This window comes from Chenopodium quinoa, unplaced genomic scaffold (assembly GCF_001683475.1).
Source record: "Chenopodium quinoa cultivar QQ74 unplaced genomic scaffold, ASM168347v1, whole genome shotgun sequence".
Classification (NCBI taxonomy): domain Eukaryota; kingdom Viridiplantae; phylum Streptophyta; class Magnoliopsida; order Caryophyllales; family Amaranthaceae; genus Chenopodium; species Chenopodium quinoa.
Genome location: NW_018744277.1, coordinates 27,986 through 40,827, shown reverse-complemented (window position 1 = coordinate 40,827; position 12,842 = coordinate 27,986). Strand labels below are relative to the sequence as shown.

General features: G+C 34.3%; 1 protein-coding gene and 1 pseudogene across 1 annotated transcript; one reads left to right on the top strand and one right to left on the bottom strand.

The window, feature by feature from the left end:
* The first annotated feature begins 2,661 nt into the window (after positions 1 to 2,661).
* On the top strand, positions 2,662 to 5,139 carry LOC110694929 (annotated as a pseudogene).
* A 247-nt stretch (positions 5,140 to 5,386) lies between these two features.
* On the bottom strand, positions 5,387 to 12,141 carry LOC110694930. The gene is made up of 4 exons (XM_021872126.1): positions 11,955 to 12,141; positions 8,227 to 8,399; positions 6,357 to 6,555; positions 5,387 to 5,757 (listed from the first exon to the last, which is right to left on the bottom strand). The coding sequence occupies exons 1-4, from the start codon at positions 12,025 to 12,027 to the stop codon at positions 5,537 to 5,539; spliced, it is 666 nt and encodes a 221-aa protein (XP_021727818.1). The 5' UTR covers positions 12,028 to 12,141; the 3' UTR covers positions 5,387 to 5,536.
* Positions 12,142 to 12,842: the final 701 nt, after the last annotated feature.

The window sequence follows — 12,842 nt, the reverse complement described above, 5'->3', positions numbered from 1 at the left end:
TCTATTTCTATACGTAAATAAATAAAATGAAAACAAGTACTAGTATAAAAAATAGTTTCAACAGTAAAGTTCTTAGTATGCTAGATTTGACATTTTGTTTTAAAAACAATTTGAGAAAATATAGGAATTGACAATTGGATCTAACTTGTGATTAGGAAATGTACAATAATGTTCATCACAATTGACAAAGGCATTGTTTGGTAATCGGCGGTTGGCTGTTGGTTGTTGGTTGTTTGCTTGGCTTGTTTGACTAATTGGAAGTATTAGCTGTATAGGTTGGCTTTTTAAGTTATTGAGTTAAGTTGGCTGTTTTCAAAAGTGTTTGGTAAAATTATTAATGATTGTTAGCTGTTTATTAGTGCTAAGTGGGCTAACAAGCCAAAAGCCAATAAAAAGCTACTCTTATTAGATTTTGGCGGAAAAGCTAGCTTAAAAGCCAACAAAAAAGCCAACTACCAAACATAATTTTTTGGTTGTTTAACCAAACTTAAAAGCCAAAAGCCAAAAGTTAGACAAAAAGCCAATTGCCAAACAACCCCACAAAAATTGCTGCATTAAAAATGACAATTTCACAAGATACTTCCATTGTACTCACATTAGATATGACGGCATATCGAGCGAATGAAGGAAAAGTTTGTTATAGAAAGTTTCAAATCTTTAACTCCCATTTCTATTTAATAAAATTTCATATCAACAATCATGTTAAGTAAATTAAATTTATGTATGAACCACAGAAATTAGTTAAAACATTGATATCCACGATTACGGTTAACAAGTTTGTAGGCATGGGCGACACCCTAAATTTTTACAAGTATTTAACAATAATGGATAATTTGCCCTACCGCAAGTTAATATCACTTATAAATTACTATCGCAAATTTAAAAAGGTGTGAATTAATACTGCAAAAAATTTTAAGATGTTGCGATTACTACCAAACCCCCATTAAACTCAACTATGACGTCATTATATCCCTTTAACCCGTGTTTGACCATGGTTAAAGGCTTTAACCAGCCCCCCCCCCCCAAAAAAAAAAAAAGAAAATGGGTTAGGGATATAATGACGTCATGGTTAAGGGCTTTAACCATGGGTTAAAGTGATATAATGACGTCATAGTTGGGTTTAATGGGGGTTTGGTAGTAATCGCAACATCTTAAAATTTTTTGCGGTAGTAATTTACAAAGTAGTATTAACTTGCAGTAGTAATTGGCAAATTTTCCAACAATAATAGTCCCTCCGTTTTTAAAATTTTTTACTTCATTTCTCAATGCGAGAGTTTTGGGAGAAATTGGAAAAAATAATAAAACATGGAGGTAGTAGGGTAGGTTGAATAAAAAAATTATAAAAAGCAAAAGTAGTTGTGAAAGTTGGAGGAGAGAAACATAAATTAATAAAATATGATTTATGTTAGGTCCAGTAGGTGAGAGAATTAAATTAAATATTTTAAATGTTTTTTAAATATGAAATAGCACAAGTATTTAAAAACAGTCGGAAATGAAATTTGGAGCTAGTATTTAAAAAGGGAGGGAGTGGTATATGAAATTCATGACATAGGGCATGTTCTCATATATTGAACTCAGCTAAACTGAACTGAACTGAACTAGACTAAACTGAACTGAGCTGAACTGAACTGAAACGAATATTTTATTAGAGAAGAAAATTAGGAGCGAAGCTGAACTGAACTGAGCAGAGCTGAGCTGAACTGAACTGAACTAAAATAAAAATAAACGTATGAGAACATGTCTTTACTCTTGCAATTATTAATTTTTGTTTATTATACTGCCATGTGTAAATATTGTTTGCAGTGAAAGACATATAATATGACATATTTAGGGCATGTTCTCATATGTTTATTTTCAGTTCAGCTCAACTCAGCTCAGTTGAGTTGAGTTGAGTTCAGCTCCTAATTTTCTTCTCTTATAAAATATTCATTTCAGTTCAGTTTAGTTTAGTTTAGTTTAGTTCAGTTTAGATGCGTTTAGTCTATGAGAACAGACCCTTATAAGGCTCTAACCTTAAACCTTGAGATTAAGAATTCAAACTTCAGCTTACACAGACTACTTCATTTCGTAGGAAGTACAATGAAATGGAATGATTACTCATGAAGGAAAGAGAGTATCACGTGGCACATGAACTTATTTCGAAACACTTTTTAAATGTATAGCATATAGCAAGCGCTTTGTCATTTAAACGGACAAATAACTATGCACAATGACGAACACAGTGAGTACTCCAAGTAACTATCCTTGGTTCTTATGATCCAAAACAACTGCTAAAGAACATAGTAAAACAAAAATTATTATTTGTGTTAAAAAAAAAATGCTTGTACGATCACATGAACAACTTGAAAACAGCAGCAATACTGGCTAGTTGCATGCATAAAATAAGAAAATTTTTGTTTAACGAATGAAGTATTCATGCAATTGATAACATTCATTACCCGTGAACTTCACCAGAAGATAAATCTATTCCATGTATACTTGCTTTCTTATTTTTAAAATATAACTCTACTCAAATCAGCTGCAACGCCTTCTACCTACTAATTCAAGTTTAGATGAGATATAATACATCATAAGTTAGTTCTTAATTTGCTCCACCAAACAACTAAAAAACAACAACCCATACTTTCAACACACAATCCTGAAATTAATAACCCCCTAATATATAAAAACTTCCGTATTATGTAGTCCTTTCTTTCAGGCATAAAACATTTTATAACCCACAATCCACTTCGCTTTCGAAAGACCGAGTCTATATAGCCTTCGATTTCTACACTTTTCGATGAACTGAGCACCCAAAACACACACAAACACAGTAGGATAAGCTAAGGAAGTTTTTGTCATGTCTCCTATAAGAAATGGCAATGATGAAAGCGAGGTCCCTAGGATTCCATATGTGAATCTGAAGGATTCCATTAACAATCACAAAAGAGTATTCTCAGAGTATTAAGCCTAGCATATCGCCGGACCCTTGGTGAGCTCCTTAAGTGGGTTTACAAAGATGATTCTGGTGGCGAAGATAAGCCTCCGCATCATGTTGTAGAGCTTGCTGATGCAGCTTTTAAGCCTACGATTACCATACCCTTTTGTGCTTTCATTTCACAATCTTACGTATAGTGTGAAGGTTAGCAAAAAGTTAAACGGGTTAGACTATAAGGTGCTGTTGAATGACATTTCTGGAGAGGCAAGAGAGGGGGAGATCATGGCGGTGTTAGGGGCAAGTGGGTCAGGTAAATCAACGTTGATTGATGCGTTAGCTAATAGGATATCAAAGGAGAGTATAAAGGGGTCGGTTCGGTTGAATGATGAGGTGTTAGAGTCCAAGCTATTGAAAGTGATCTCGGCATATGTTATGCAAGATGACCTTCTCTTTCCAATGTTGACAGTAGAAGAGACCCTGATATTTTTCAGCTGAATTTAGACTTCCTAGATCTCTTTCAAAGTCGAAAAAAGAAGGCTAGAGTGGAAGTGCTTATAGACCAACTAGGCCTAAGGGGTGCTGCTAATACTGTCATTGGAGATGAAGGCCACCGAGGAGTTTCTGGAGGGGAAAGGAGGAGGGTTTCGATAGGTATCGATATCATCCATGATCCCATCATATTGTTCCTGGACGAGCCAACCTCAGGGCTTGACTCTACCAGTGCCTTTATGGTGGTAAAAGTTCTCCAAAGGATCGCTCAGAGTGGAAGCATAGTTGTTATGACAATTCATCAGCCAAGTTCTCGTATTCTCAACCTTTTGGATAGGCTCATCTTTCTCTCCCGTGGACAAACCGTTTTCACTGGTACCTCGTCAGAGCTACCTTTGTTCTACTCAGAGTTTGGGTGCCCTATCCCAGAGGGCGAAAATAGGACTGAATTCGCCTTGGACCACATACAAGAACTCGAGGAATCATCTGATGGACCCAAGCAATGGTTGACTTCAACAAATCCTGGCAGCAGCAGAGGAGGAATAATAACCTCCCTTCTCATCGACAGCCTAAGATGTCTCTTAATGGTGCAATTAGTGCTAGCATATCGAAAGGAAAACTGGTTTCAGGCGCAGCTAATGATGACTCCAACCAACCTCAGTTCCAAAGTACGCAAATCCTTTCTGGCTTGAAGTATATGTTATCGGGAGAAGGTCAATGTTAAACTCAAGGAGAATGCCTGAGTTATTTGGCATCCGTTTAGGTGCAATTGTGGTGACAGGTTCAATCTTGGCTACCATTTTCTTGCATCTTGACCAATCCCCAAAGGGTGCTCAAGAAGACTTGGCTTCTTTGCTTTCGCCATGTCAACAACATTCTACACCTGCGCTGAGGCAATCCCAGTTTTCCTGCAGGAGAGATACATTTTCATGCGAGAGACAGCCTACAATGCATATCGTCGGTCTTCCTATGTCCTCAGCCACGCTCTCATTTCAATTCCATCCCTAATTGTGCTTTCTCTTACTTTTGCAGCCATTACCTTCTGGCCAGTAGGCCTTGCAGGTGGTCTCCAGGGCTTCCTGTACTACTTTGCCTTCATTTTGGCATCTTTCTGGGCAGGTCATTCCTTTGTTACCTTCCTCTCTGGGGTGGTGACCCATGTCATGCTTGGCTTCACTGTCGTTGTGGCTATACTTGCCTACTTCCTCCTTTTCAGCGGCTTATTCATATCACGTGACCGTATCCCTTCTTACTGGCTATGGTTTCATTACATCTCGCTAGTTAAATACCCATACGAAGGTGTCCTTCAGAACGAGTTCAGTGACCCTACAAAGTGCTTCGTCAGAGGGATTCAGATGTTTGATAACACCCCTCTTCAGGCTGTTCCAGATATTCTCAAAACAAGGTTGTTGACGAGTATGGGTAATGTGTTGGGGAGGAACCTTACAAGCACTAGCTGTGTTACTACAGGTGAAGACATACTCCGGCAACAGGGTATTACAGATTTGAGTAGACTGAGTTGCATGTGCATCACTATTGCTTGGGGTTTCTTTTTTAGATTTCTCTTTTATGTCGCCCTGATGTTTGGGAGCAAGGATAAAAGGAGATGATTAGGTAGTGGCATCAAGTATTCAAGTATTTTCAATTTAATTTACTTTTTCCAGATTGATACTTCGGGTCGGTCAACAGTAAAAATCTAATTGTAACTTTGTAATATTACCTTTTTCCTTTCATATGTCTTCGTCCCATTCTTTTGATCCTAAATTCCCAAATTATTTGTTCTTAAAGAACAAAATAAATTATATTTGGAATCAGACCACTTCGACTCTCCGAGGGTCCTGGACCTCATGGCCTGAACCGCATATGTACAGTTCCCCCACAATTATATTGATGGCCTGAGAACTTCCAAAACCCAAACAAATTTTGCGACAAATGGGAAGGTGTCTAAGCAGTCTACAGAATCTGGTACTTAAACCTCAGTATGGGTAATGGTTGTTTGAAAAGGGGGAGTATAGCTAAAACTGCCAAACATCAAACACACAATATATGTCTGAGGTTGAAATCACAACAATATAGTTTTGATCTATACAGGTAATTCAGGTGCGGTACACTGGTATACTATGGTATCTATCATATAACATCCCTAAGACCTAATTCATCTTCGATATCATCATGATCCTCAAAAAGTTTCAGGAAACGTGCTTGCTCATTTTGCCTCTTCTTCTTCTGCCAATACTTATAACCTCCGATGAAGGCCACTATGACAATGATAGTAACAGCAGAACTGATAAGTATAACTATACCAACACTTAGTCCGTTGCCTTTAGTATCTGAACCAGAGGCAGCATTATCTACAAACAGAAGAGATGACAAACAAACTTAGACAAGGAACACAATGAATCATTTGAATCTTCTAACACCCAAAAAAAAAGTTCCATTCATTGCATAATAAGATGAAATCATTCTCATAATCAAATTTTAAAGATGGCCAAAATAAATGCATTTTACCTGAAGAAATCAAGAAGCGTAAAATTAATCCAAATTATTATGTGAAATTTAATAGAAATTGAGGAAATTACACTGCAAACTAAACTTTTCAGTAACTTGCGCATAATGATACAATAAATGTGCACCATAAAATGTTATAGGAATATTCAACCATGAACTAGACTACCTATTACGTCAATTCACTGAGTGACTCATCAGATTTACAATTCACAGGTAACAATAATTTCTTTTACATTTTTAAAATGATTCTTCTCTTGAAGACTTATTTAAAATGTTCCCAGTTGGATATGCGTCCATTGTCGGCAAGGCTACCATTGTATTATGATATACTACAATATTAATACTCTGTAATGAGGTCATGAAATTTCCTAGTTTATATTATAGTCTACTTACAGGCACTACATTGAATTATCTTAAGACAGTACTTAGAAAAAAAAATTACCTTTACCCATATCTACACATGTGGAACAACTGAAAGTCACATTTAATTCTCCTTCTTTAACAAGAGTATATCTTCCATCATCAGCTGTAAAGTCCGAAGGACAAAACTCCCGTTCATCAAATTTATCATCAGGAAAAATTAAGTCCTTTTCAAAGAACCCACATCTCTTGCACTTCTTACTTGAAAATTCTGTCAAGGGCTACAAAACAAAAATAACAATTATTCAGAACATAACAAAACAGCTCAAGCCAGTCTTATGATTGATAGTCAAGAGTGCAAAACAGACATTAAACAAGGACAAGATAGCCACATTATATGAACAAGAAAGGAATTCTTCGGGATCATATCAGGACAACAATGTACAGGTTCATGTGATTCAAAACTCCTTTTCTATTACTTTTATAAAAATTCCAAAAATGATATTTTAAGTATAACTTAATCTTTCTGATGTTCTTTCTATAGCAGACAAAAAGTACAGGAATCAAAACTTTGAGAACTGTACAATTTAGGAGAACCACAGGGAAATAAAAAAATAATCATTACATGTTATAATGGACTAACAAAATTATTTCAATGTCATTATTCCCTACAGCATGTAAAAGACGCTTTTGGGCATTAAGAGGTTATAAGCCTATAACAAAGAAAAAGTCAGCAGCAAAGACAATTGCAGTACTACATTAAGTGATCAAGTTTAATGATGAGATAAAATAATTATTATTTTTGGGTTTGGATTTGGATTATACTTACTGTGATTACTGTCTCAAGAAATAGCTCTTAAAATTGTCTGCACTTTTCTTATTATGAAATAGCATGAACGGTTGTCTTATTTTAAAGTTCAGACTATTTTATACAGTTTAACATTAATCCATTTCGCGTTTACTAAATTATGGTTTGGAACGGTTTTTTATTTTAAAATTCGGTTTTTTATCGGGTCGTTTGGATTCGGGCAGTCAAACGATTTTTGTTTGAAATTTGATAGTACTTGCTAACCTTTTGCTGGTTAACAAGTTTCATATCAAGCCGAGACTTCATCACTTCATATTTAGGCATTATATTATATACAAATTCTCATCGATTTTATAAATACATATCATGTTATTTTCAAGTTTAGTCATACTGCTCTTACTAGTTTACTACGAAGTAGATTATAATGTTTAGTGTATTAATGAATTATTATTGTTTTACTATCAGGTTATTAGCTACTTCTTATTTAATCATCTAATTGATATGTGATAATCATGATTTGATGAGTTGTTGTGACATCGAAATTACAATTTGATTTATAGACACTTCGGTTGTAAGTGGTTCAATTTATAAACGGTTCGGTGCAAACGGGTTACAGTTTGTTAACAGTTTAGTGTAAACAGCTCTTACCTCGGTTCAAATGGTTTCGGGTTGGAAACGGTTACGGGTTAGAACCCGATTCTTTATTGGTTCGGTTTGTTTTCAATTCGGTTTTAGAACTGGTTTGTTTTGTTAAGGGTTTTGGTTCTTATACGGTTTGACATTATTCGGATCAGTCGTTTCGGGTTTACTTAAATACGGTTCGTGTTGGTTTTCGGTTTTAAAAAATCGGTTTTTAATCGATTCAATTCTCATTTAGGTCGGTTGGTTTCTAGTAGTTAAACGGTTTTGGTTTGAAATTTGACAGCAGTGGTTACAACATTACGGATCCTTTATATCAAATGATATGGTCCAAATTACATGTCAGAAAAAGCATTATATGGAAGAAGAAAAGAAGAGATAACCATAAGGCAATGTCACATATCAGCTTGATTGAGTGAACAGTACAAGATTGGTTAGTTGATAAAATATATGAATCAATGAACATGTATGAAAAACGTAAGAGAGACTATGACAAGAATATAACCTGCCATGATTCTTCTCCTTTGAAAGTATATATAGTATTGGCCTTCTTTACATCAGGAAGAACAATCTTATTCTCTCCATTGCAATGAAAATATATTGTCGGTGTCTTTAACCAGTCATGAGTTCTGTATATTTGAATTGATTGGAGAGTGACTGCTGCAACTGATAAATGTGCTGGAAAAGGACATTACAGCATTCAATTCAGAAATAAGGCAGGACAAGTTATGGCATTGCAGAAGACCTTTAAATATATTTCAAAGCAGCTCATACCAAAATCACATATAAAAAATAAATAAAAAATAAAAAATAAAATAAAATAAAAAATAAATAAATATTAAAATAAATAAATATTAAAATAAAAAAATAAATATTAAAAATAAAAATAAAAAAAACAGTGTGCCACATATAGAGTTTAACAATAAAAGTGTGAGCTGAGAAACTAGTATAAATGATGATTGGAAGCCTATTAAATTAAAACTTGGCTCTAAACTGTGAAAAAACAAAAAGACAGAAAAGGTCACAAGTCTGTTGTCTTTTAACTTACATATGGTGACACACCATGAGAGTTACTGTATGTCTTCTTGAACATTTCCACACATTTGGTAGACACGAGGGGGTATTTGGTTCATTAAATTGGGATGGATTGGTATGGAATCTCATACTAGAGAGGTATGGATTCTAAAACCCATACTAATATGAGATTGTTTGGTTTTAATGTTGGAATGAATTATATATTTCATTAATAGAATGAGTTGTGAATCTTAGGGGAGAGGTGGGTATGAGATTCCATAGGTATGGGGTAGAGTTATAACCCTTAGGCTATGAAATTCCATACTTATAAAGCTCCACCAAACAAAAAAAATAGATGGCAAAAGATCCAACCAAACGACCCCTAAATTACTTTTGATATTTACATAAAAGTATTGGGTTAAGCTTATTACTTAAGGGGAGAGTTTGGGAAATAAAGATTCTTAATGGCGCTAAGCCTTGAATGTTTAAGAAAAATTGTAATAAGCAAGTAACACTAGGACTTATCGAGATTATGCGATAAAAAATTTCAATCATGTTTTCTTTTCTAAAATTTTTTCCTCCTAGTTGCCTTTTGTTTACTTTGTCTCTCTTGATTCCTATTCCTTATTCACCAAAATGAGCTATATTTCTTTAATGAAGAACATTTGGTAAGCCTATAAAAAAACTGGTTTGTGCGAGAAATATTTTGAATACCTACATTTTATTAGGGGGGGGGGGGGGTTAATTTGTGTGCAGAAGTCACAAATCTATAATTATTTGTTGTAAAGTAGCTGTGGTGATTAAAAAAAATAAGCCTTAAAAATAGCTGTGTGATTATTAACATATCTCACTAAATTTCATATGAATAATTATAGCTTGTCTTTCAGACTTAAGTTAAATGTACAAACTTTGTTACATCATACAGCACTGTATTAAACTTGTGAGAGGATGAAGTGATGATGAATCGCTGATAACGAGAACAAACATACTGAAGGTGTTTAATATTTAGAAATTACCAAGTACTGATGGAAAGAAATCGAGAAAGATAATAAGGTTATAGAAAAATCCTACATCATTCATGGTATAGATCTATATCAGACTACTGAGCAAAGAAGTGTTACTAATATGGAAAAAGAGACCAATTCAATTTGGGCTGAAATTAGTCAAGGAAATACGGAAAAGACGGAGACATTGATAAAAAAAAGAAAATAATAATGATTGGCCAACAGCCTTGTAAAATTTTTGGTTTGTTACACTTCCTAGTTAAGGAGAGGTGAAGAGGAAAGGATTAAGATGTAAAGTTAAAAATGTAATAAGATAGTTTGATGATTTGAAAAGATAGAATACATGCCAAAGATTGGGAAGAAACATGATCTCATTTTGAGATATCTGGTAGTGGTTTAACTGCTGAGAGAGCGGTTTAACAGCTGAGGGAAATATGTGTATATCTTACAAGATGAAGATATATCTTAAATGACCAACAACTAAACTTGGCAGATCCTTTTGCTGTGGCTATATTGAAATTATGTTCTTGTCAAACATGATGCACTGACACTTTACCGGGTTTATCTTCTTAAAATTGATATACAGAGATCACCCTTTGTCAGCTACTGTTGCACACAGATAGTTGATTATTTGTTTTACAATCGAACCATTAAGGAAGTAACAGAGTTCAATCTGGTCACAATCCCGGTGGAAAGACCATTAGATGACAATGAAGGTAAACAGATTCTATGTAATAACAAGTTCAAGAGTCATCTTAAACCAAAAAAAATGTAGAGAGTTGCACTAATTCAAATAGTTGTATCAATATACGGGATTATGAAGTACGCAATCATGCAAGACATACTATAAAATTAACTTGGTTATTTACTTACTGCTTAGAAAAATTGATCCTGGTGCAAGGAGAATTAACACAAAGTATGAGCAACAAAAATTAACAATTTACTATGTACTTTCTCCACTTCAAAATAGTTGCACCATTTAGACTTTTGAATTTGTCAATGCAAAACACATGAATGTACATCTATGATGATCTATTAGTAATGATTGTGAAAAGTTGATACATTTAAAATACCCATTGAAATGACCCCCAATGACATCTTACAAAAAAAATACTTGTAGAAATTTACAAGAATTCTATGAACAGAGATTTGGCAATAAAGGATACTCTTCTACTCACTCTGATTTTGTAATAAAAGTGTATCTTCATTTTAAATAACATAAATATCTGTGATGCTCATTTTAGAAAGCATATGAGCTTTATCAACACCCCTTGTTCAGGCTTCTAGTACAGTACAATACCTATCTTGCAAAACAAAACTTTTCCTCTTTACTTAATCTACATCATTAAAGTAAACTATCAAATTGTACAAAACTCTATATGATTACATTAAACATATCATATTGTATCCAAACTCGTAGTTTATATCATAAAGCTAAACATACCATATGATACTCAAACTAGTACATAATGACCTGCTCTAACACCAAGTTTATAAAGCGATTTACAGAAAGAATCCAATAATAGCTCATATATCCTATTCCTGCAACCTCTCTATGGCCTCAAAATACGCATATAGGTCAGATGTCCATCCCAAAACTCAGTCTATGCATAACTTACAAGCCTTATATTCCTCATTCAAAACTGAACTACATATTATTCAATCATATATGGTCACCCTTTCATCTAATGGCAGCAATTTTTTTCCTCCGCCAACACTTTCAAGAGTCAACAAAAAGATCGACGATTACGACGAATGAAAACAAAACCCAATCATTTCTTGACTAAATACTCTATTCATAATGCATCTATGCACATCCCATTGATTACTCATCTTAACCTTTCAATCTTGATTTTCATGGACATGTTGAATTATATATGTTCAAGCAACAAGCTATTAGAAGTAAATGTCTTCGAAGCACCAGAAATTCAGCTACCCAAAAAACTAATTGAAGTTTAGGTTAAAATCATCAAAGAAAACAATTCAAGAAATTCAAATATCCCAAATTCGAGCAAAATATCTTAGAATCACACTAGATTAACACAAAATCTTTGTTAATTCAATCTTAGGGTTTATACAATCACAAATCCAATCCCAATAAAATAAAAAGTGCAATCCCTGGATAAATTCAGTTCTTCAACCAAAATTAAACTAGACCGATAACAAAGACGAAATTCAAAATCAAATTAGAATTTCAAGATGAATGATAACTTACCAGAGAAAGAGCTAAGAAAGATCGAGACTACGAAAAGTTTTAGTGAAAATCCAGAATTCATCGAACATAGCATCAAATTCGAATAACAAAAGAGATCGATTTTAGTCGACAAACGAAATGGAATGATGAAAGGACAGAAAGTACGAAAAAAGATGGAGACGTCATAAAGTTGAGAAGGAGAAAGATGAAGCTTATAAGAAATAGCAGTAGACCGCTAATACGCTATTGTAGAGCTGTCAATTTGGATATTTGGGTCAGGTTTGAGTCTGGTCAATGTACGTCAGATCAACTCAGATCGGGTTAGTTTGGGTTAATATGATTATCTTTGTGGGTCGGGTTTAGGTTGGGTCAATGTCAGTCGGGTTACATTGGGTCATGCATCCTATAAAGTTTGGGTCCGATTTAAGTAGGGTTAATAATAGGTTGGGTTCTATAAGGGTCGCATTTACAATAGGTTAGGTTAAATTTGGGTTTCATCAGGTTGTAACGGGTTAAAGGCATTCTCAGGTTAGGCTTGGGTTTCGCTCAAGTCAATAATTTGCGGGTTATATTCAGGTCGGGTTGGGTCTCGAAAACTGGGTTGACTCGGGACTTGAGTTGGTCTTAGGTTGGGTCATATTCTGCTCGGGTCATCAATTTCTCGAGTTTAAACATGTCGGGTAATCATGATCGGTTTAGATAGACATATTCTAAACACTTAGAAATGAGCAAACAACTATAATTTGTGTAAGGAGTAGTTAGTATTGATTATTGAATTTCTCATAGTAAATCGTTGGCTCAAGAATACAATTGACACAAATTGTCATTAAATTCATATAATATTATCTTATATTATTTATTTATTTGCACGACGAACATCATATTCTCCTTAGCAGAAATTAATTAGAA